Raw genomic sequence first — 23967 nt, forward strand, 5'->3', positions numbered from 1 at the left:
TTAATAACGTTTACATATCTTGCATAACTCATCTCATATGTATATACTGTATTTTATACCATTTATTGCATCTTGCCTATGCCACTCCATGATTGCACAACCATATATGTATATGTATATATTCTTATTCAATTCCTTTACTTAGATTTGTATGTATTAGGTAGTTGTTGTTGAATTGTTAGATTACATGTTAGATATTGCTGCACTGTTGGAACTAGAAGCACAAGCATTTCGCTACACTCGAAATAACATCTGCATGTGACCAATAAAATTTCATGTCTACATTGATGCTAATTAGCATTTTAGAATCTGAAAGGGAAGAGAAAGGGGGATACCTAGACAGTTGTACAACTGAATGCCTTCAACTGAAATGTGTCTTCCACATTTAACCCAACCCCTCTGAATCAGAGAGGTGCGGGGGGGCTGCCATAAACGACATCCATGTGTTCGACGCCCGGGGAGCAGTGGGTTAACTGCCTTGCTCAGGGGCAGAATGACAGATTTTTACCTTTCCAGCTTGGGTATTTGATCCAGCAACCTTCCAGTTACTGCTGCCCCAGGTAGCCTAGTGTAAATACAGCCAAATATATTGATAAATGTCACCTTGTTCGAGAGAGATTTATATGGTTATCACGAAACGCAGCCCTTATTTTGAAGTGTTTCTGAAATTCCCTATGGGAAAAATGAGTGATGTCAAAACAATTGGAACCATTTCTGTTTGACCGCAAGGATTTATGGGTATTATGACACCTCCACTGTGGAGCTCTGTTAGATGGGACTTGGTGAAAATCGCCAAATTAAAATAAATGTTCTATCACATTGATCATATTATTTTTGGGATGTTCAACTGATTCTGAGTTCAGAAATATAAAGTTAATATGTGAAAACTATTTCTAGATGAGTATTTGCACATTTTCCAAACTCTCTCACTTGCACTTTGAACTCCACAAGTCCACAAAGTAGGGGGAGGTTCTAAGGGTTATACTAGATGGTGAGAGACAGAATTGCCAATTAAAACCAGCAGTTGTTTCATCCACTCCTGCCATAGACTCCCAGTCAAGTCCAGTTCTGAGGCATTGTGAAACCAGACGGTTTGACAGAGAGGCAGCGGTAGTGCTCATATGTGTACTGATTCTCCACCCTTTTCCAAATTGTGTATTTAACCACTCTCCGTACTTGTTTCCAACCAATGCTTTCAAATACATGACCGGGAGTGTTCTAGTGCACACTTTGGGAAAAGGGTGGAAAGTCGGGATGTACAGTACCTATATTTTCGCCTCATTAGGAGTCCTTGGTGTGCGATATTTTCTTCCACAACAAGGTCTTCAGGTTGTTCAGTATAAGCGAGTGTTCCATCTCCATTTGCTCCGCCGAGCCCTTCAACGCTATACAAGCATACAGCTGTTTCTCCAGATCATCCTGAATGTCAGACGGCGCCCCACGCAGGAGATATTCCTTCAGCGAGCTGCACGCCTTGGCCAGGTTGGGCCGTGTCACCTCTGGCGTACACCGGTGCTTGGTGAGGTCACAGGAAGTGCGACAGTCGGTCCCGTACAGACAGTCCTCGTCCACGTTGCACCGCCGCTCCCTCATGGCTTCCTGGAAAGTGGCCTCGGGGACGATGTGACGAGCGTCCATCACCTTCAGGTCGTGGTGGTCGTTGTAGCCAAAGTCGGCTGCACTCACGTCACACATGAGGAAGGAGCCAAAGGTGCCGTGGAAGACATCCTCTACAAGCTCCAAGAGGCCAATGGAGATCTTGGCCTTGCGGGGCCAGGAGGGCGTGAACCACTGGTCCATGCTGCTTCGTAACCCCGCGGGTATCCACAGCTCCACTACCCATGGCAGGCTGATGCCGTACAGGGGAGCGTAGGGCACCTTCTCCATCACATACAGGTACAGAGAAAGAAGGGTAGAGAGGGAGCGAGAGAGACGGGGGTTAAGAAGGAGGGTGAGGAGAAGGAGGGAGAGAGCTGTGATGACTTTCATCACATAAATAAGCTCATGATTGGAATCCATTTGTTAGTGTTCATTTTTGTGTTGTGTGAGAACATTTTTATCCCAAAAACGTTATTAGAATCCATAAATGGGTGTTCCTATTGGATTACCTTCTCCATCACGTACAGGTCCCCACAGAAGCCCAGGAGCCTGGGGGCATGCTCCCTGTCCTGCAGGACCACCGCTAAAAGGAACTCATTGAGCTGGAGCAGGGCCCACATGGAACGGGCCTCGGGTAGAGAGATGAGGCCGTCTTTGTTGTAGTCGGCCACGAAAAGAACCAGGCTCACCAGGTCTTGAAGGTTGGCCTGTTCACCCACCTTGGTCTGGAGAGGAAGAGGAATAAGGGGTTAAGAGATACCTTCATAACAGAACTGCATTGATGAACACACTAGACACTTAAGTCATAACACACGTACAAAGGTTGCAATAAGTTACATGAATACTGTGACATAACGAAAGTATCAACTTGCGGCTATGAAGCCCTGATTATGAAGGCAGTATGTATGAATTATGAATGTGTTATGAAGTCCCTATGTTACTAGCCTTCAAATAAGTGTTGCCGACATGAAACCATTTATAAAGTGGAAAAGCAGGAAGGCTAATGAATCACACTGGGATGAGATGACAGTGCTCTGACCTTGAGGTGGCTGAGGACTATCGCTTTGAACTTCTCCACAGAGGTTCCCTTGGTGGGCTTGTTGAAGCGCGAAGCCTCCTTCCTGTGCTCCATCTCAGCTCCCGGGTCATAACGAGGAACCTCCTCCATCTGGCACTTAACCACCCCCTCCAGGTCCCCCCAGCCACCAGAGTACACCTGAGAGACACACACACACAGAGCCACAACACGCTGGTGTTTGTTATCAGACACAGAGTCACTCTGGGTGGATAGCAAGGAAGATGCAGAACTTCTCATGGAGCACCGTGTTAGTGCTGGTTTTCTTTAAATTATAGTAGTGGGAGATTACACGCACCTGCGTGCTAAAATAAGCTTGATTGCAATGAAAATCCCACAAGCATAAATCAGTGATTTAGCTGATCTTACTTTGATGGCAGACAGCTGCAACTCTCATTGTCTAGATTCTTTATTCCCGCCCCCAATAACAACATATCAGGAGCATTTGAAACCGTAAGGCTGATGAATATAAAATACTTATTATAAGAATATAGGAGTTGTAGGCCTATACTTCATTTAAACCTATCATCTTAAATTGCAAAATAGTATATGTGTGCCATTTTAAATAACTTTATCAGACTACATTTTAATTTGATAAAAGTTATAGATTTTATAACCCATCACGACTGACTTGATTTCGTTACACAGTGCAGGGATATTTCCGACCCATGGTCTTGATAAGAAATAACTATATTTTTGAAAGACAAATCGTAATGAATGGATTACATATATTGGAAACATAAAATGTGTAGGATTGTCACAGTAAGGGCTTCCCGAGTGGCGCAGCAGTCTAAGGCACTGCTGTGGCAAGATAAACAAGGAAATCCTTTATTTCAATTGTAATTAATGATTGTCAAATTGTTTAAAAAATGTCCCACAATTCAATCATGATTTACTTCCATATATCCAATTTGTAGCCTACAGTTAAAGAATATTTGCTTTTCCCCTCGAACAGAAATGGCCATATTTTATTAAGACAAGTAAAATCATTAATAGATTTCATAAATTGGAAATGAAAGATGTATCCTGCACCATGATTTTTCCATCCATAAAATGTGTAGGGGAGGCTATATTGCCATAGTAGATTTGCCATGGTAAACAAGGAAATTAAATACTTTTTCAGTTGTACGGAATGATTATCAAATAGATAAATCAACTTTAGGATTAAATTGTTACGATGATAATACCCACCAGAGGGCGAAATCATCTTGAAAATGTTTTGGTTGCATTCAGGACTAAACACATAGCTAAATAGAGGACTGATTTTTGTATCTGTGGCATTTGTCACACCCTGATCTGTTTCACCTGTCTTTGTGCTTGTCTCCACCCCCCTCCAGGTGTCGCCCATCTTCCCCAGGGTATTTAGAGTTGTGTTCTCCGCTTGTCTGTTGCCAGTTCGTCTTGTCAAGCCTACCAGCGGTTTTCCCCATTCTCCTGTTTTTCTCTAGTTCCAGTTTTGACCATTCTGCCTACCCTGATCCTGCCTGCCGTTCTGTACCTTGTGACACCGCCTTGGATTACTGAACTCTGCCTAGCCTAAGCCTGCCTAACGTTCTGTATCTTTTGGACTCTGTTCTGGATTACTGACCTGTGCCTGCCCTTGACCTGTCGTTTGCCTGCACCCCTGTTATTGTAATAAACTTTTGTTATCTCGAAACTGTCTGCCTCTGGGTCTTCTCCTGAGCCGTGGTACCATTTTAGCGTCTGTGACAGCATGGGCACTGCCAGAGGCATTCTTCATTTTGAAGTAGTCCATTTTTTTCCTAAACGATTGGCTCATCCCTCCTGTTGTACCGGTTGGACATAACTTCAACATAGTCACCAGGAGGGATCAGCCAATGAAGTTGGAAGTCCCACCCAGTTGACTACATTAAAATGGTAGATGCCCTCAATGGAGCTGCCCATGCTAATATGACCTTTAGGGCCACTAGAGGCCTCTATCATTCTCTATGGGACTAAAAGATAACACCGACATCCGCGTTGTGGAGCGGTAAATCGATGGCCAATGATGTTTGCAATTGAGATCAGCTGTGTGGGTGATTTTTAACCTCTACGGGATCGGTGTCTCTATACCCGGGATGGTTGTTACTAATGTGAATAGAATGATGTTGTTCCAGCCAACTTTCCAGGACACAGACATGTATTATATGGCCAGAAAGCTTAAATTTGTGTTCATCTAACTGAAGGGTCCAAGTAGCTATTATAGTGAAAAATACAATGCTATTGTTTGAGAGTGCACAACAACAACCTTTTATCACGGCAACTGGTTTGATACATTCACCTCTGAAGGTAAATAATGTACTTACATTCAGTAATCTTGCTCTGATTTGTCATCCTGAGGGTCCCAGAGATAAAATGTAGCATAGTTTCGTTAGATTTTTATAATCAAATGAAGGAACCTGGTTCTACAGTTTGAACCACTGCTGTGTCTGGCCCCACTCCCACGGCCATCTAGATGTATGAAGGTTACTGTCTTTTCTGTAGGGAAGCTAATTATCCATAATTTATGACATTCCTGGGAGTGTGTAAACTTACATTTTTTATTACCATATAATTGTTGTATGTTCTCTATAGTTATGTACTTGAATGCATCAATTGACCAATTTGGCACATTTGGGCAGACATCATACAAAATTTGGCGCAGTAACGCAATGCTTCATTGGATCAGTAAGAAATGTTGCACATACACTGCTGCAATCTTGTGGCCAAACTGTAAATTGCGCCCAAACTCCAATGTGATTTAATGGCTTTTCTCTTGTATTTCAAAGAGGATTTTAAAAAAATGAAAACAAATGTTTGTTTGGATTATCTTTTACCAGATCTAATGTGTTATTCTCCTACATTAATTTCACATTTCCACAAACTTCAAAGTGTTTCCTTTCAAATGGTATCAATAATATGTATATCCTTGCTTCAGGTCCTGAGCTACAGGCAGATTTGGGTATGTCATTTTAGGTGAAAATTTAAAAAAAGGGTCTGATCCTTGATGAGAGATCAGCTGGCGATAATCTGCTGACCATAGATGGTTGCAATTGGCCCTGTAGTGCTAAACACTAGGGGTGAATCTTAAAGGTAATTTATTGATTCCCCGTGTCCTCACTCCTCACCACCTCCCCAATGTCAGAAAGAAGTGAGGAGATGCATGTGGATTGGAGGAGAAGATCCTTGGATTCTCTCCTTCCCTCTCATTTGGGAAAGGAGGCGAGGACGTGATGAATCACAGAAAAACGTTTGAGATTTACCATAGAACTAATATTAGCAAGTGCCGGAACAGACAAAGGATCAGATGCAGATCTGACCTGGTTGTTAGGCTTGGATGAGAGACACTTCCCCAGGTACAGCGTGTCTTTCTCACACAGGCTGGTGCAGGCCGAGCCGTCGATCAATCCTTTCCTGTACTTGTCACACTGAAATAGATAGATATGGTGTGGGTTTGAATACTGTAACTAACTAATAGACACACAAAGTGTTTGTTTTGTATAGTAACTCGCAGGATGGTTTCAACACAATATAGAGCTGACAATGGAATATTGTATTTGAAGGATGAGTCTTTTTTTTAACCAGTAGGTGGCTCTATCAATTTACTAATTTCATATAAGGAAATAGAGAACTTACTATGGCATTCTTGCATGCTTGTCCACGGCACAGCTCTGAGTAGGATGAGTACTCCACATACACCACCCAGCTACCCACAAACACTGCCAGCCACGAGAAGAACATATACTTCATGTGCAGGTAAGAGAATCGGGCCTGGGGGAAAGGGGGGAGAAAGAGAAAGGAGAGAGAAGGGGGAGAGAGAGCTGTGATGACCTTCATCACATAATAATAAGATCATGATCTGAATACATTCCTATTTGAAGTTCGGGTGGTTATCTTATAATAATACAACTGAACATGACCCAGATACAGTAAGACTGAAGACACACGTTAACAGCATCTAGATCAGGGGTGCTCACACTTTTGGGCTCGGTGGGACAAAATATAATGAGTGATGGCCTTCGTACTGAACAAATAGACATTATTTATTTAGAAATATAAAAGGTAAACAATAGGCGCTGTTAAAACAATAGCTTTATTTCAAAGTAATCATAAAATTACACTTCAAACATTAATAAAATCATAGCCTTATATATATAACTTTACACCGAGCAACACATTCTGATTACCTGTATAAAAAAATATGTATTACATTTTACCATTCTAGTATAGAACCTGCAACCAATCTTCTATGTTCATAAGGCTAATAAGGACTGTTAAGGACTGTTTAATGGTCACCTGTACCCTGCCATGAACCATAGCCAGTGTTACCAGACGGCTACCACCCGGTACTCTACCCTGCACCCTAGAGACTGTTGCCCTATGTACAGTTGAAGTCGGAAGTTTACACATAGGTTGGAGTCATTACAACTCGTTATTCAACCACTCCACAAATTTCTTGTTAACAAACTACAGTTTTGGCAAGTCATTCAGGACATCTACTTTCTGCATGACACAAGTAATTTTGCCAACAATTGTTTACAGACAAATTATTTCATTTATAATTCACTGTATCACAATTCCAGTGGGTCAGAAGTTTACATACACTAAGTTGACTGTCCCTTTAAACAGCTTGGAAAATTCCAGAAAATTATGTCATGGCTTTAGAAGCTTCTGATAGGCTAATTGACATCATTTGAGTCAACTGGAGGTGTACCTGTGGATGTATTTCAAGGCCTACCTTCAAACTCAGGGCCTCTTTGCTTGACATCATGGGAAAATCAGAAGAAATCAGCCAAGACCTCAGAAAAAAAATTGTAGACCTCCACAAGGCTAGATCATCCTTGGGAGCAATTTCCAAATGCCTGAAGATACCATGTTTATCTGTACAAACAATAGCAGGCAAGTATAAACACCATGGGACCACGCAGTTGTCATACCACTCAGGAAGGAGACGTGTTCTGTCTCCTAGAGATTCACATACTTTGGTGAGAAAAGTGCAAATCAATCCCAGAACAACAGCAAAGAACCTTGTAAAGATGCTGGAGGAAACAGGTACAAAAGTATCTATATCCACATTAAAACGAGTCCTATATCGACATAACCTGAAAGGCCGCTCAGTAAGGAAGAAGCCACAGTTCCAAAACCGCCATAAAAATGCCAGACTACGGTTTGCAACTGCACATGGGGACAAAGATCGTACACTTTGGAGAAATGTCCTCTGGTCTGGTGAAACAAAAACAGAACTGTTTGGCCAGAATGACCATCGTTATGTTTGGAGGAAAAAGGGGGAGGCTTGCAAGTCAAAGAACACCATCCCAACCGTGAAGCATGGGGATGGCAGCATCATGTTGTGGGGGTGCTTTGCTGCAGGAGGGGCAGGTGCACTTCACAAAATAGCATCATGAGGCATGTGGATATATTGAAGCAACATCTCAAGACATCAGTCAGGAAGTTAAAGCTTGGCCGCAAATGGGTCTTCCAAATGGTCAATGACCACAAGCATACTTCCAAAGTTGTGGCAAAATGGCGGCGGGAAGGTGTGTTTTTTGAGAGAGATGGAAGGAGATGGACCAAACTCATTAACCTGCATACTTTGGGGTTCTTATCTTTGCTGGTGTTTTCAGATCCAATGGGGAATCCACAGAATCCCTGTGGGATGCAGAAACTGGAAGATAACTTTTCAGTGCAACAATGTATCTGGAGAATTTCCACATTATTTTTAGGATTATCCGCTTCTGTAACCGAGACACCAGACAAGCTCGGCGGCAGAAAGACAAGCTAGCTGCAATCAGGTTGGTGGACCACCTTCCCCTGTATTACAAACCTGGGCCCAATGTTACTGTTGATGAGCAGCTTATGCCATTTAGGGGCCTCTGCCCCTTCAGGCAGCACATACCGTCTAAACCCGCAAAATATAAAATCAAGATCTGGACTGCCTGTGATGCTGTTTCACAATATGTGTGGATCTTGCAAGTGTATACGGGGAAGCCAGATGGAGGAGCCCCTGAGAAGAACCAAGGGATGCAGGTTGTCCGGGACGTGACACAGGGACTCCGTGGCCACAACATCACATGCGATAACTTTTTAAATTCGCACAAGCTGGGACAGGAGCTCCTCAAGAGGAAGCTGACGATGGTAGAAACAGTACAAAAAAAACAAGCCAGAGCTCCCACCTCAGCTGTTGAATACACGGAACAGGGATATCAATAAATCTAAGTTTGTGTGAACACCACATGAACACCACACAAGGGTTAATCCATTCTAAGACTGCATGATGCGACTCTAATGATGATTTGAAAAAAGTTCCATGAAAGGCATGAGCTCTGCTTTCTTTTTATGCAGGCTACACACTTCATCAGTCTCTCATTCTCAATTTGACAAAAATGCCCCGAATTTCCAGGCGGCATCCCCCTTGTGTGGCCATAATGCCCCCTAAAAAATCCAGTGGTGGAAAAAGTACTGTCAGACTTAACTGTCAAAGTCAAAGTAAAAAATACCTTAATAGAAAATGACCCTGAGTAAAAGTCAAAGTATTTGGTTAAAAATATACTTAATACTTAAGTGTAAATCATTTCAAAGTCAAATGTATGGAGTAAAATGTAGTAAAGTAAAAATAGTAAAGTAAAGTACAGATACCCCAAAAGACTACTTAAGTAGTACTTAAGTATTTTAAGTATTTTACACCACTGAAAAAAATCCATGCCAGTGGCCATTGTGCTGTGGTGGAAATTCAACACCAGGGACACCTAAAGCCAATCTTAAAATGATTCCCTATTTATTATCAGCAAGTTGGAGAGGTTACAACAAACTCTGCACACCATACAGGTCCATCAGAAAAACTCTACTGGTGTGGTCCATGCAGTTGTTTTCTATACGGCTATACACAGACAAGTTATATTTGCATAATTTAACACAATTAATTCATCACTACCAGTGGCTCGCACATGTGACTGACCAGTACCTCACAAGGCCTTCTCTCTCCCCAAGTTGAGACCTTGAAACTGAGGTACCTCGGTTGTTCCCATAGCAATATTCTGGGCTTACTGCCAAGTTGAGGATCAGTGATTGTTAGGATTCCTCCATACACAATCAGTCAGTCACCTGTATGAACCTATCTAATTAGTTATTAGAAAGTAGCATTGATTTGATACATAAACATAAAAATAGCATTGATTTGATACATAAACATACAATTTCCCTCACAGTGCCCTTGGGCTGAATATAATAATTATAATTATCTTCTCCCTGCTGCCAATCGCCTTGCTCTAAAGCACCTCTCACTCACATGGCTCTCTCAGATATCTAAATTCTTATTAGCTAATGCCGGTCACGTGATTGGGTCCTTCTCACAGGCATCTCAGCTCCAAAGTAGGCTACACACGAAGACAGAAACATCGGCTTCTTATCGAATTCCGTGGCTCATATTGAAGATGTTGGAACTGTCCACATTTACTTTTCGTCAGCCAACAAGATGAGTATGCCTAATAAACAGCAAAAACACTAGCGTTTGTCAATATACTGTCCCCCATAGTACAAAACTGGACCTATTCTGTGCAAGAAAGAAATATTCCCCCAAAAAACACCAAAGAGACAGATGCAACAAAACAGAACGTTCAGCTTAAAATGTTGATAAACTATTAGGCTATTTCTCTACATTATGAGCACAGCAATGAGCACACGGCAGTAGGCTATAAGTGTGAATGTTCCACAATGCAATCAATTAGCTGGAAAACACCATTCTCCAAAGTGACCGCAAATGTGATTATGCATGTAATGCTTTATTATAAAGGACTAGGCTACATGAGGTGTGTGACTATACTAAAAAAGATATTAAAATAATACAAGCGCTGTTTCTTGCCTTACTGCACATGCAGGAAATCAACAAGTGATAATGTCATTCATTAATACTAATATTGCTACCCATCAGACTATTCTTAATTTAATCTTATCTTTTACACATACTAAATAATATATGTGTGAAATGAGTTTTGATTTAGAATGGACCATTATCATTCACCTGCTCGGAACAGGGGCAGCCGGGGAAAAAAGACATGTCATCTATGCATTTAAATAGCGAATGGAGGATGCTTTTCCCGTGGTTCATTTTCATGCCAGCCAGATAGGCTATACTTCTGTTGTAAAGCAAAGCAGTGTGCTTAATAGTGGGAAAGTTGAGGAATAAATATAGTAGGCCTAGCTGATGGGATCTTCCTCTCTTTAATAGACGCCATCACGCAATTGCATAGCCTATAGAAATGTTGCGCAACATGAGCTCATGAAGTGTTTAATTTGATTTTCGTTTACATTTGCATTGATGTCAGAGTGATTAGAGGGACAATAGAGTGCTGAGGACCAGGCAGTTAGCAAGTTTGGTAGGCTACTAATGACCATCAGAACTTGGAGAAGCCAGGGACATTAAGCCAGGGACACCATGATTAAAAGGTCAGAGTGGAATTTGACTGCGGTCATGACTCGTGACTACCGGTGTAGAGGTAATATGGTCATGTAACAACCCTGGCTCTGGCATATGCTTTCTCTCCTGCCATCTTGACATTCTTATAATCCAAATTTGTGCAGACTGATCAACACAATGTCAAGTTACATTTCTGAAGTCATCATCCACATGTAAAAATTAGTCAGGTGGTAAAACAGGGTGCACCAGGGAAAAATCACAACTTGCTGTGTGCCAGCCTGGTCTCATACACTAGGCGTAACATAGTAAATGTAAATCCGAGACACTGGAATTAGTATCCTATGTTAGGTTTGGTATGGTTACTTAAGACAGAAGGTTACTCAAGGGTGGTTGGTCGGGGTGGAAGGATGGGCATTTTAGCTAATTACCAACTTTGCAACTACTTACTACTTTTTTGCTCCTTTGCAACTACTTAGCATGCTAGCTAACCCTTCCCCTAAACCTAACCTTAACCCTTTAACATTAACCCAAACCTTAACCCCTTCACCTAACCTTGACCCCTAGCCTAGCTAACATTAGTCACCTAACTAACATTAGCCGTAGCCACCTAGCTAGCGTTAGCCACAACAAATTGGAATGTGTAACATATCATGCATATTGGAAATTCACAACATATTGTACGAATTGAAATTCGTAAAATATCATACGAATTGCAATTTGTAACATCATATGAATTGTCATTTGTAACATATGCAAAATGGATTATGGACATCCACAAATCGATACATATCATACGAAACATAACATATCACAATCGTATGTCTCAGCAGCGTGCAGTCAAAAGAAAATGTAATGCTTGCTTACATGGTTTACTACGTGATTAAATTAGTCTGTTTTCAACAAATCAGAGGTTTTAGACTATTGTATTTTAACCAAGCAAGAGAAATAAACGTGCAATCACTGCTGAGTGAATGAACAAAATCCTTTTGGAACACTTCCAGACATGTAAATGGTCTGTCAACATTTTTTAATTTTTAATTTTACCTTTATTTTACTAGGCAAGTCAGTTAATGTGTATTCTATTATGCCAGGGATCATCAACTAGATTCAGCCGCGGGCCGATTTGTTCTTGAGCAGATGGTCGAGGGGCCGGAACACAATTACAAATCATTTGTAGACTGCAAATTGGCCGCAAGAAACCAAAACAAATACAGTATAATGTTTGACTAAAACATAATAATTTAAAACCTTGCTTACATTTGCATACTATCACATCTCTCTTATGTGTGGGAATACTTGGGAACATATATGTTAAATTAAATCTCTTGGAGCTGATTTCCTGGTGTTTTTACAGTCTTTAATGTCCTACAATGGTAAAAAATGTATATACAATTTATTTATTTATTTTTTACCCCTTTTTCTCCCCAATTTTTCGTGGTATCCAATTGTTTTAGTAGCTACTATCTTGTCTTACCGCTACAACTCCCGTACGGGCTCGGGAGAGACGAAGGTTGAAAGTCATGCGTCCTCCAATACACAACCCAACCAAGCCGCACTGCTTCTTAACACAGCGCGCATCCAACCCGGAAGCCAGCCGCACCAATGTGTCGGAGGCTACACCGTGCACCTGGCAACCTTGGTTAGCGTGCACTGCGCCCGGCCTGCCACAGGAGTCACTGGTGCGCGATAAGACAAGGATATCCCTACCGGCCAAGCCCTCCCTAACCTGGACGACGCTAGGCCCATTGTGCGTCACCCCACGGAGGCCTATACAATTTATTTTAGCTCAGAATACTCGGGGGCCCAAATAAAACCACCCGCGGGCCAAATTCCAAATTCGGCCCATGGAATGCCAGTTGGGGAACCGTGTACTATGAAGTCTCTCAACAGTAAGTTGAGACCCCACTTCTTAAAAACTAAAAATATATATTTGGGGGGGGTTGGGAATTTTGAGCCCCAGTTTAGTCGGCCCTGATCTAGATCATGTTTGAACATGCACAGACAGGTAAATATTATAAAATGCCGAAAATGTTGGATATGTAGGCTAAGTATTGCCCCACCTTTATGTTGCAATAAGGATAAATCATATTACCAAGGAAGTATGAATGTGAAGTTGAGAAATATGGCACAAATATTTACAGAAGACATGACTAGAAATAGTCTTTTGTGAATACTTAAGATCAGTAGCATTTTGGAATGTTGAAAGCAAGAGAATCACTGAGCACTACAGGGATTTCCAGTCACTTTAATAAGCAGGCTGGTCTAGTACAAGTAGTCTAGTTATCCAATGAATGAATGAATGGATATAAATAGCTCCATCACTGGGGGGGCATCATGAAATATGCAAGTTTAAGCAAGATTAAGTATGATAACAATTATGCAAAATAGATGAGGTGAGAGACAGATAACACACGTCGTTTGGTCAGGCTGTGAAACGTGAGATTCATAGAAAAAGAAAATGATTCAAAACAACACTTCCTAAATTTGAGTCAGTTTGCTAAATGCATTTGGGGAAATAAATATAGAATTTTGATCTTCCTAGAAAATCCAACCTTTCGACATGTTCCTCAGGAACTAACAGCAAACAGACATCCTAGACCTGCTTACTGTATTATTCATATCCAGAAGAGGTGGGTGTTCTTGTAAAAAGTATCAAATGTATGTGAAAGGAGTGATAACTCCTCTTATTGAGGGAGAGCAAGATGGAGAGAGAGGGAGAGTGGGGAGAAAGAGAGTGAAACAGAGTGTGTTTGGGGACAGGGAGTCAATACAGCCCTGTTTACTGACAAAGGCTGTGTCCCATACAATAGCAGTGCGTGGATAAAATCCCTGGGGAAGCGCAGACAGAAAAAAATGCCATATTACAACCTATGTTTTTGTGATAATTGCGTTGTATGCGTTATAACCTGTTAGTTCATTTGCCTTGCGACATTGTTATATAGGCCTGAGGCCGAGACAATAAGAAGATACAGTGGCAGAATAAATTCAACCACACCTTTGTTTCATCACAAAACCGGAGAGCAACATATGTCTGGTGAACTACATAAAGTATATTGCATGTAACAAACAGTTACATGACCTACAGCATGGTCAAGCAAGTTAATGTTTCTGACATTTTCGGACTACCAAACAACTAATGATTTAAAACCACAGAGTTACAGCAAGTCGCAAAGAAAACAGGAGATGCTTCCACTATTCCAGCACCATTTCAACTTCAACATTTTAACATCATCAAATCACCCATGCTTAGTCTAATACAGTGACAACTAAAAGATACCAAGAACAATTTAGTCCAATCAAAGTAAGCTAAATATGATATGGCTGTCCAAGGTTATGATTTTGGTGTGTTTGTGCAAGTAGAAAAAACATGTTCACTCACCCTAATTGTAGAGAAACGCCAATGCCATCCTCCTCTCTTTCATGTTGACGAAACACTCTCCCACTCTGTCATACAGTACACACTTACAATTTTTGTTGTTCTAGGCTACTGGTGAAAATGCTTACTCGCTAGCCTAACTTCCTTTTATGGGCAGCTTTAGTAAGAATCGGACCCTTTTTTTCAATTTTTGCCTAAAATGACATACCCAAATCTAACTGCCTGTAGCTCAAGACACAGCAGGGGTTCAAACTGTAAAACCCAGTTCCTACTGAATATAAAAATGTATTTGATCAAACAAAACTATGCTACATTTGATCTCTGGCACCCTTAGGAGGACAAATCAGAGCAAGATTACTGAATGTAAGTACATTATTTACCTTCAGAGATGAATGTATCAAACCAGCTGAAGTGATAAGTTGTTGTTGTTGCACTCTCCTCAAACAATAGCATTGTATTTTTTCACTGCAATAGCTACTGTAAATTGGACAGTGCAGTTAGATTAACAATAATTTAAGCTTTCTGCCCATATAAGACACGTCTATGTCCTGAAAAGTTGGCTGTTACTTACAACGTCATTCTAGTCACATAAGTGCAAGTTAGCAACAACCATCCAGGTGTAGGGACACTGAGGTTAATCATTAGCTACATATTGAACTTCCATCCTTTCAGGCCAGGGGAACAATGTATGAATTTATGGTTGGATAAAATCGTTGGCCATTACGGAGAATTATGTAGCCTAAAACCACAAGTCCAAATGCCTATCTCCATCCCATGGCTAATTTAGGAAAGGGACAGTTTTAGCTAGCTAGCTAGCCACCGGAAGAAAACAACTCAATGAGACACACAACAAGTTTCTGTCAATGACGTATGCTCTCGATGCGATGCGATGTGATCGGGAGGAAGTCAAATCCAAACTGGCTTCCCTTGACACTTTTTTTAAAGTACACCAGGACCATTCACAGTTGAGCTCAACATTGTTTGGCTTCCCCTGTATTCAATGCTACAGGCAGCAACAATGTCATACTCTTTTGGACCAGACAGCATCAGATAGATGGCCTACACATACAGAGAGAAAGGGGCGCTGTTTCGCTCACTTGGATGCTTTCTCCACTGAGATACATTCAGCGTTTTGCGAATTGAAGGGAAATGATGAAACACAGAGAGACAAAAGATGAATTATTTGAAATGTTTTTTTCTTGGTACATTTTGTTGGGGAAGCCTGGCATCCCTTGGCATCCATGAATACAGGCCAAAATGGCACCCTATTCCCTATATAGTGCACATATTTTGACCAGAGCCCAGTGCACTACTTTTGACCAGGGCCCAGTGCACTACTTTTGACCAGGGCCCATAGGGCTATATAGGGAATAGGTGCACTATTTAGGGAATAGGTGCACTATTTAGGGAATAGGTTGTCATTTGGGATGTAGCCAGTGACAGACCAGGGAGGGAGGAGACTCAGAGGACTTCTTCCATGTTCCAAGTCTCTGTTGGTCTTGCATCTCTGTTTGTTTTAGTCAAGCTACCATCTGTGAGCACAGACCAGGTGACTCATTCTTCCCAGATGACTTTACCATTGTGACAGAGAGAACAATAAATCACTGGACAGAGGTGAAGAGGGCCATAGAATGAGGGGAGAAATAGATTATCTATGTATTCTGTATGAGCCAGCATTGAATCAATTATATCATTTAATTTGACCCCATATCTACGGAACAATCTTCTCTGTCTTTTGCACATCCTCAGAGTGTTCTACCCATAGAACTTGGAATTGGAATACTTACTCTAGTAATCAACAACCCAATGGCTCTCCGTGGTAACACATGGTTAGGTACAGAGAGACAGTTACAGTACTGTACAATCTACACTGAGTGTAAAAAACATTAGGAACACCTTCCAAATATTTAGTTGAACCCCCCCCTTTGCCCTCAAATCGTCAGAGCATGGACTCTACAAGGTGTTGAAAGCGTTCCACAGGGATGCTGGCCCATGTTGACTCCAATGCTTTCCACAGTTGTGTCAAGTTGACTGGATTTCTTTTGGGTGGTAGACCATTCTTGATACACACAGGAAACTGTTGAGCGTGGAAAAACCCAGTAGCGGTGCATTTCTTGACACACTCAAACCTGGCACCTACTACCATACCCCATTCAAAGTCACTTAAATCTTTTGTCTTGCCATTCACCCTCTGAATGGCACACACACACAATCAATGTCTAAATTACAAGCATTTCGCTACACTCACAAAAACATCTGCTAACCATGTGTATGTGACCAATAAAATTTGATTTAAAATGGAATTTACTTCAAGCTTAAAAATCCTTCTGTAACCTGTCTCTTCCCCGTAATCTACACCAATTGAAGTGGATTTAACAAGTGACATCAATAAGGGATCATAGCTTTCACCTGGATTCACCTGGTCAGTCTATGTCTTGGAAAGAGCAGGTGTTCCTAATGTTTGTACTCTCAGTGTGTATCTTTCTGACACACTCTAAATTGTTATTGCCTTTTTTTAACACTTCCTTCCTGATTAATAATGATTATACATGGTCTCTATAAATGGTCTCAGTAGATCGATAAAGGCATTATTGAAGCAACATCAAGACATCAGTCAGGAAGTTAAAGCTTGGTCGCAAATGGGTCTTCCAAATGGACAATGACCCCAAGCATACTTCCAAAGTTGTGGCAAAATGGCTTAAGGATAACAAAGTCAAATTATTGGAGTGGGCATCACAAAGCCCTGACCTCAATCCTATAGAAGATTTGGGGGCAGAACTGAAAAAGCGTGTGCGAGCAATGAGGCCTACAAACGTGACTCAGTTACACTAGCTCTGGCTGGAGGAATGGGCCAAAATTCACCCAACTTATTGAGGGAGGCATGTGGAAGGCCACCCGAAAGGTTTGACCCAAGTTAAACAATTTAAAGGCAATCCTACCAAATACTAATTGAGTGTATGTAAATTTCTGACCCACTGGGAATGTGATGAAAAAAATAAAAGCTGAAATAAATAATTATCTCTACTATTATTCTGATATTTCACATTCTTAAAATAAAGTAGTGATCCTAACTGAACTAAGATAATACATTTTTACTAGGATTACATTTCAGGAATTGTGAAAAACTGAGTTTAATTGTATTTGACTAAGGTGTATGTAAACTTCCGACTTCAACTGTATGTGGTTGGCTTTTAAAACTCACTGTTTTGAGGGCTATCATTTCAACTCTGTGATGATGCATTTCTCTCTCCTATACAGGATCCCATAGGCTGCTAGTGGGGAAAGAGCAAGGGTGCATCCCAAATGGCTCTCCATTCCCTTGTATTGTGCATTAACTGTCCCTGGTCAAAATAAATACACTTTTTAGGAAGTAGGGTGCCTTTTGGAACGCTGTTTGTCCTCTAAATACTGACTTTCATGCATTACATTGGGCCTTGGGGTTTATCAAATCAAATGTTATTGGTCACATACACATATTTAGCAGATATTATTGCGGGTGTAATAAGCTAAATGCTTGTGTTCCTAGCTCCAACGTTGCAGTAATATCTAACAAGTCACAACAATCCACACAAATCTAAAAGTAAAATAATGGAATAAAGAAATATATAAATATTAGGACGAGCAATGTCGGAGTGGCATTGACTAAAATACAGTAGAATAGAACACAGTATATACAGTACCAGTCAAAGGTTTGGACACACCTACTGATTCAAGGGTTTTTCTTTAATTTGACAATTTTCTACATTGTAGAATAATAGTGAAGACATCAAAACTGTGAAATAACCCATATGGAATCATGTAGTAACCAATAAAGTGTTAAACAAATCAAAAAATATTTTAGATTTTAGATTCTTTAAAGTAGCCACCCTTTGCCTTGATGACAGCTTTGCACACTCTTGGCATTTTCTCAACCAGCTGGCATGCATTTCAATTAACAGGTGTGCCTTGTTAAAAGTTAATTTGTGGAATTTCTTTACTTCTTAATGCATTTGAGCCAATCAGTTGTGTTGTGACAAGATAGGGGTGGTATACAGAAGATAGCCCTATTTGGTAAAACCCTTGAAGGTCAGTCAATACGGAAAATGTGCAGTCACAAAAACCATCAAGCGCTACGATGAAACTGGCTCTCATGAGGACCACCATAGGAAAGGAAGGCCCAGAGTTACCTCTGCTCCAGAGGATAAGTTCATTAGAGTTACCAGCCTCTGAAATTGCAGTAACAAGTAACAGACACATCTCAACATCAATTATTCAGAAGAGACTGTGTGAATCAGGCCTTCATGGTCAATTGAGGCAAAGAAACCACTATTAAAGGACAGCAATAAGATGAAGAGACTTGCTTGGGCCAAGAAACACGAGCAATGAACATTAGATTGGTGGAAATCTTCCTTTAGTCTGATGATTCTAAATTTGAGATTTTTGTTCCAACCACCGTGTCTTTGTGAGACGCAGAGTAGGTGAACGAATGATCTCCGCATGTGTGGTTTCCACCGTGAAGCATGGGGGAGGAAGTGTGATGTGTGGGGGTGCTTTGCTGGTGACACTGTCAGTGATTTACTTAGAATTAAAGGCACACTTAACCAGCATGGCTACCACAGCATTCTGCAGCGATACACCATCCCATCTGGTTTGGGCTTATTGGGACTATCATTTGTTTTTCAACAGGACAATGACCCAATACACCTCTTGGATGTGTAAGGGCTATTTGACCAAGAAGGAGAGTGATGGAGTGTGGCATCAGATGACCTGGCCTCCACAATCACCCGACCTCAACCCAATTGAGATGGTTTGGGACGAGTTAGACCACAGCATATGTGGGAACTCCTTAAAGACTGTTGGAAAAGCATTTCAGGTGAAGCTGGTTGAGAGAATGTCAAGAGTGGGCTAAGCTGTCATCAAGGCAAAGGGTGGCTACTTTGAAGAATCTAAAATATATTTAGATTTGTTTAACACTTAAAAAGAAAAACCCTTGACTTGTATTGGATGGACTCTCTCTCGTCAAAGCACTGCACTATATAGGGGATACGGTTCCATTTGGGAATCACACAGTCTCTGTGTGCACGGTGCAGGCTCTGGGAGATGTAACACTCTCTCTGTCGGTGCTGTGTGAAGGAGCTATGCACTGCCTTGGTGATCTGACTCATCCCAGTCCGAGTCAGACAGCAGGCAATAAGAAAGACCTCATCACCCCTTCCTGGATGCGGACACACCTCCATCCCCAAACTGACTCAACACTGCGACAGCTTTTGGGCCAGTTGTTCACTTTTCACTTACATACTGCGTAGTTGGTTCAACAGGCCACGAACATGGAATATGTACGTTACAGTCTTCTCACATACAGTACATGCATGCTATAATACACATACTCGCTCTCTCTCCATCTCTCACGCAGGCACACAGGCACGCAAACACTCACAAGCATGCATGCACAGAATAGCAAAATAGTTGTCATAACAGCAAAATGTTGCATCTTAAGTAATATTGATTTCTTTAGGCTCCCACCAAGTCCAGCTGGAAAAGCTTAGACCCCAGACATTGTATTGGTTCGTGAACAAATGCTGATAGAGTCATGCACTGCAGAGAATGGAAAGAAGAGCAGATTGAGAAATGGGAGCACGCAGGTGTTCCCCTGAGGAGAGAGAGCAGTGGAAAGATTAGACGTGACAGACAGCTCTTCCTTAAACCTCCCCCACATCTCTTTAAGTTCAACTGCAATTGAAGAACTGACTAATATGTTGGTAACCCAAATTCTTCCAAAAACAGGCAATTTAGCATTTTGAACCATTTTCTCTGTCTTGTGTACGTGTGTTTTAGTTAGTACTGTTAAACTGTGCCAACATCAAATGTCATGATCATAACCCTCTCTAATGTTTGTTGTCTTGTGCCTTCGTCTATGTCCTATTTATATACCCATCCATATAACCTTTAAACTTTCATACTGACACAGTTCCTCAATCATATTCATGTTGGCTCGGGCCACAAGGGTATATCAGACCTGGTTCTCTCTTACTCCATAGGGATAAAACTGGTGGGTGGGCAATGGGCATCTGTTGTTTTAATTCCTAATAGCCGTACAAAAATAGAGCAGTGCCTGATCACACATTCACACTGTGCCAGATAGGTGACAAATCACAGGAGACAAGCAGCCAGGGCTACGTGTTCGGTGATATCCACTTTGCCATTTGGAACGCAGCCTATGCGTCATTCCCAGAGTCTAACTCTGAGCGTCAAGGACTCAAGGAGCATTGGATATCAGATCTGGATGACTGAGCACAGTAAACTGGATCCAGCATGGCAGGATTACCCCTGTCTCCTGGCAGACAGACAGGCTCCATGGAGCAGTTTTCGGAATACTTGGCTGGACCACTGAGCTATCCGCATCCTGACAACCATGGCCTTCCACAGTGTGTAGCCTATGTGGAGATGAAAGGTACAGCAGGATGGCGGTGATAACTTCAGCGGCATGCAGTGCAACGTCTGATACTATTATGAGGAGTAAGTCAGACAACAGACTCAACCATAGGCAATCATTTGAATGCTAAGGATTTGTTGAATGATTTGTAATCACTCGTGGCCGTTTACATTGGTTCCGGGTTGACGAGATTAAATTATTTGTGACATTCTTGGAAATTCTGTAGGCTACTGGGGAGCGCATTTATTAAACGGTGAGGTGCATTGATAAACATAATTACAAGGAATCGATATATCCTAGTAAGAATACAACATGCCTGCTTGGGTTTTTATATACGTTTGTATGAAAATCGCTTTTCCTATGGAGTTACCAACCGGCGAGTGAAGCTGTTCCAGTCAATCTATGCCCTCATTAGGAAGAAGCAAAATGGCCTAGAAAACGGTCCGTGAGACTGAGGTGGCAGACGCACACACGCAAGCACACAGGCACACACACACAGAGAGCAAAACAAATGCAGTTCACAGTGGGACTCCTGGCTGAACAGCTCAGCAGACAGATAAGATGATAAAGCCAGGGTTTCAGGCTATGAAATAAAATACCAGGGTGCTATTTAACAGAAATACATTAATCACTGGGGGGGGGGGGAAATACCTACAAACATTAACCATATCTAAATAAACAACATAAGGCTTGGGCTCCGTAATTTGCAGAAAACACCATCTGCCTTGTAAAGGTTGGATCTCCTGCATGGTCTCCAGTAACTTGTGAGAGGGGGGGTAAGGGAAATCCAAGAATATGTAAATTAGTCATGATTCTTAGTTTGCTTGTACAGTTAAGATCATCTACTGAATTTGTCTAGAATTGTAAAAATGTGCAAACCATTGACCAGTTATTATAGGCCTGTAGTACAGCAAGTTGACCTAATACTCATATTGAATGTGTCCCAAATGGCACCCTATTCCCTATAATGCAATACTTAAAGTATAGGGCTCTGGTCAAAGTAGTGCACTATAAAGGGAATGGGGTTGAGTATAACATAAAGACAGTATTTTTGATGGGAGGTAAATATGAGCGAGAGCAGCACCAGGAACTCATACTCGGACAATGCAAATAAGAGGGCTTACAACCTAAGATAGCAAAACATATTTTTAGCTAGAAGAACCAATGATTGAATGCATTCACGGGAGGAAAAAAAACCTTGTGTCCTGTCCTGTGTGAACACTGGATGATCAGCCCTGTTGCTACAGCAACGGTGAGTAAGCCTACTGAATTTGACCAATGACTGCTGCTCTTGAGCGCCACAAAGCATTAAGTGCCATATTGCAAATATGATCAATGATGATGATGATACTTAATTAAAAGGAAACATTTGTATCAGATGCAACAACCACACAAGCATTAATGATGGCAATGACAATAATATAAAGCCACAAAGTATAGTCTACCAAAATTTAAATATTGCAAATGAATGTATATTCAATTGTGTCCAAAAGATAAATATAATGTTGAAAGTGCCATACTGTATCATGAATAAATCAACCTTCCAATAGTGAATAGGAAAGTATAGGAAAGATTTTCCATTGGCTTACCTGTATGTAGATAGGCTTCCTCAGCCAGACCCATGAAAACAGACTTCTTGCCATGGCAAATAATGAACATCTCACACCACTAACCTGCCGGAGGAAAAAGAAAACCCCATAAGAAGCGAAAAAATATATACATATTATCGTATATTCTGCACAATTATTCTGCCTTCTGGTGTAGCAATAATTAACCACAGTGCTTAACAAATAATAGTCCGTTTTACCAAATCATGTATCATCCCCCGTCAAATAAACTAGGTCTTGGGAAGTGCGCCTCTGATGCTGCAAAACAGCATCCACGTGAACGCTATCAGCGCGCTGCAGTTTTCTTGGTACACGGTTAGACAGAGTGGGAGGGGATGGTATGGGAAAAGGGCTCATTGATAATGGTGCATACAATTGCAGTACTGTCACAAATGTTAGCAAAAGGCTGTTGTTCGGTAGACTACCACATATACCTGAAATTCAGCATTTAAATAGTGAGTCGTGGAGAACACAGACAAAAGTGTTAAAAAAGTTAAAGTAACACGCGCGTTCTGTTCCTTTACGTCAAACAACCAGAACACAGAACCCTGCATCCCTTTCATGTTGTAAACAACACAACCACTTAGAAGTGTGAAGTGAGTGGCAGGTGAGCTTGGTCATCGATTCTTCACACGGATGTTATTTAGACTTGATTATGTCAAACTCCACAATGTCCATTGACCAAACAGGTAAGAGCAGTACATACATCTATGAAGTAGCCAAACTAATTAACTGCCCCCTAGCAAATAATCTAAATGTACAGGATAAAAGCGTTTCTCAGCCAGTCAATCATGAATCCGCCGGCGTCATTTTTATGGATATATGCAAAGAAGTGTCAGTTGTAACAAGGCAAAACGAAACAAAGTGCAGATCGTTTGCAGTCTTTCCAGCTACAGTTTGAAGCGACTGTGTTAGCGGTGTTTTTGGCTAGTCCTCTGAACAACAGTGTCCTGACGAGTGAGCACACATTCTATGCCTCATTGTTATGGATGCATTCAAATAAGTGTCTCTGTAAAACAACTTAAACAAATTTAAATGCAGCTGATATTCTGGCTGCACTTTTTGACGTGACTGTAAATTAGACATAGTTGGCTAGCTAGCGAGCAATAAGAATGTTGCCAGCCAGTATGAAAATGGAACATTTAGAACGAACGACTGGGTCGCATCCATAGATGGAGAACACCTGAACAACTGGGCCACTTCTCTAGCAACCGAACCAATAGAACGAAGGACCAGCCGGCTTGGTAGCAACCCTAGATTTGGGTCGGGTTAATATCTTGTGGAAGGACTTTTTCCATATTTTGTTACTTTACAGCCTTATTCTAAAATGGATTAAATTGTTTTCCACTGATAAATCTACACACAATACCCCATAATGACAAAGCAAAAACAGGTTTTAAGAAAATGTATACATAAAAAAAAGAACTATTACATTTGCATAACTATTCAGACCCTTTGCACAGTACTTTGTTGAAGCACCTTTGGCAGTGATTGCAGCCTCGACTC

The 23967-nt window shown here is 41.3% G+C and overlaps 1 protein-coding gene across 1 annotated transcript; it reads right to left on the reverse strand.

The window, feature by feature from the left end:
* LOC115145503 (divergent protein kinase domain 1A-like) lies at window positions 1–22522 on the reverse strand. The gene is made up of 6 exons (XM_029687037.2): window positions 22444–22522; window positions 6290–6424; window positions 5974–6081; window positions 2639–2815; window positions 2109–2324; window positions 1–1878 (listed from the first exon to the last, which is right to left on the reverse strand). The coding sequence occupies exons 1-6, from the start codon at window positions 22495–22497 to the stop codon at window positions 1282–1284; spliced, it is 1287 nt and encodes a 428-aa protein (XP_029542897.2). The 5' UTR covers window positions 22498–22522; the 3' UTR covers window positions 1–1281.
* Window positions 22523–23967: the final 1445 nt, after the last annotated feature.

This window comes from Oncorhynchus nerka, linkage group LG17, assembly GCF_034236695.1.
Source record: "Oncorhynchus nerka isolate Pitt River linkage group LG17, Oner_Uvic_2.0, whole genome shotgun sequence".
Taxonomy (NCBI): domain Eukaryota; kingdom Metazoa; phylum Chordata; class Actinopteri; order Salmoniformes; family Salmonidae; genus Oncorhynchus; species Oncorhynchus nerka.

Coding starts and splice junctions, on each gene's coding strand:
- LOC115145503 (XM_029687037.2), bottom strand. CDS start 22,497: ATGGCAAGAAGTCTGTTTTCATGGGTCTGGCTGAGGAAGCCTATCTAC. Junction 2,325..2,638: donor TAGTCCTCAGCCACCTCAAG/GTCAGAGCACTG, acceptor CTTCCTCTCCAG/ACCAAGGTGGGTGAACAGGC. Junction 1,879..2,108: donor ACCTGTACGTGATGGAGAAG/GTAATCCAATAG, acceptor GTGATGGAGAAG/GTGCCCTACGCTCCCCTGTA.